The 874-nt window shown below is 44.8% G+C and overlaps 1 protein-coding gene across 1 annotated transcript in view; it reads left to right on the top strand.

Moving 5' to 3' along the window:
• LOC106511322 (mediator of RNA polymerase II transcription subunit 27) overlaps nt 1-874 on the top strand; it is a gene marked incomplete at its 3' end in the record, with an annotated part of 17,609 nt that overhangs the window by 11,334 nt on the left and 5,401 nt on the right. The window contains 1 exon segment of the mRNA XM_014000075.1: nt 836-874. Coding sequence (XP_013855529.1) covers nt 836-874 — 39 coding nt within the window.

The raw sequence follows: 874 nt of genomic DNA on the forward strand, positions 1-874 counted from the left end.
TGAGACACAGACAGGTGGACAGACTGTGAGACACAGACAGGTGGACAGACTGTGAGACACATACAGGTGGACAGACTGAGACAGACTGAGACAGAGACAGGTGAACAGACTGTGAGACACAGACAGGTGGACAGACTGTGAGACACAGACAGGTGAACAGACTGTGAGACACAGACAGGTGGACAGACTGTGAGACACAGACAGGTGAACAGACTGTGAGACACAGACAGGTGGACAGACTGAGACACAGACAGGTGAACAGACTGTGAGACAAAGACAGGTGGACAGACTGTGACAGACAGGTGGACAGACTGTGAGACACAGACAGGTGGACAGACTGTGAGACAGAGACAAGTGGACTGACTGTGAGACACAGNTGGTTACCAGTTGGTGGTTGACTGGTTACCAGTTGATGGTTGACTGGTTACCAGTCGATCAGGAGACCTGTAGAACACAACTTGTTTAGTTATGTTCCAGCCTTGAAAGCCCTCCCCCTCTTGTAAATTCTCAGACGTGACCAGTAGGGGTGCAACAATACATGTACCTGTATCTAACCGTATTGAACAGTGCTGTATGGAACAATACAGATTTTAAAAGTTTACTTTATCAACATGTCGTCTGAAGATGCTCTGTGTTGAAGGATCAGTAGATATGTGTTCAGCCGCACATCTTACAAGAAGTCTAAACATAGATTTAGCCTTTTATAGGTAAATGAAAGCAGATTGTGATGTAAAACTTTTAATTAGCCTGGTTGGCTGCAGTGGTGCTGTATATTGACAATCCCTTTGTCTTTTTGACTTTTTTGTTTTTTTATCTGTTTTGTTTGCGTAAGCAGTTGCAGTATCATGCAGGTTTAGCCTCTAGTTTGTTGAAC

Source organism: Austrofundulus limnaeus, unplaced genomic scaffold (assembly GCF_001266775.1).
Source record: "Austrofundulus limnaeus strain Quisiro unplaced genomic scaffold, Austrofundulus_limnaeus-1.0 Scaffold2677, whole genome shotgun sequence".
NCBI lineage: Eukaryota > Metazoa > Chordata > Actinopteri > Cyprinodontiformes > Rivulidae > Austrofundulus > Austrofundulus limnaeus.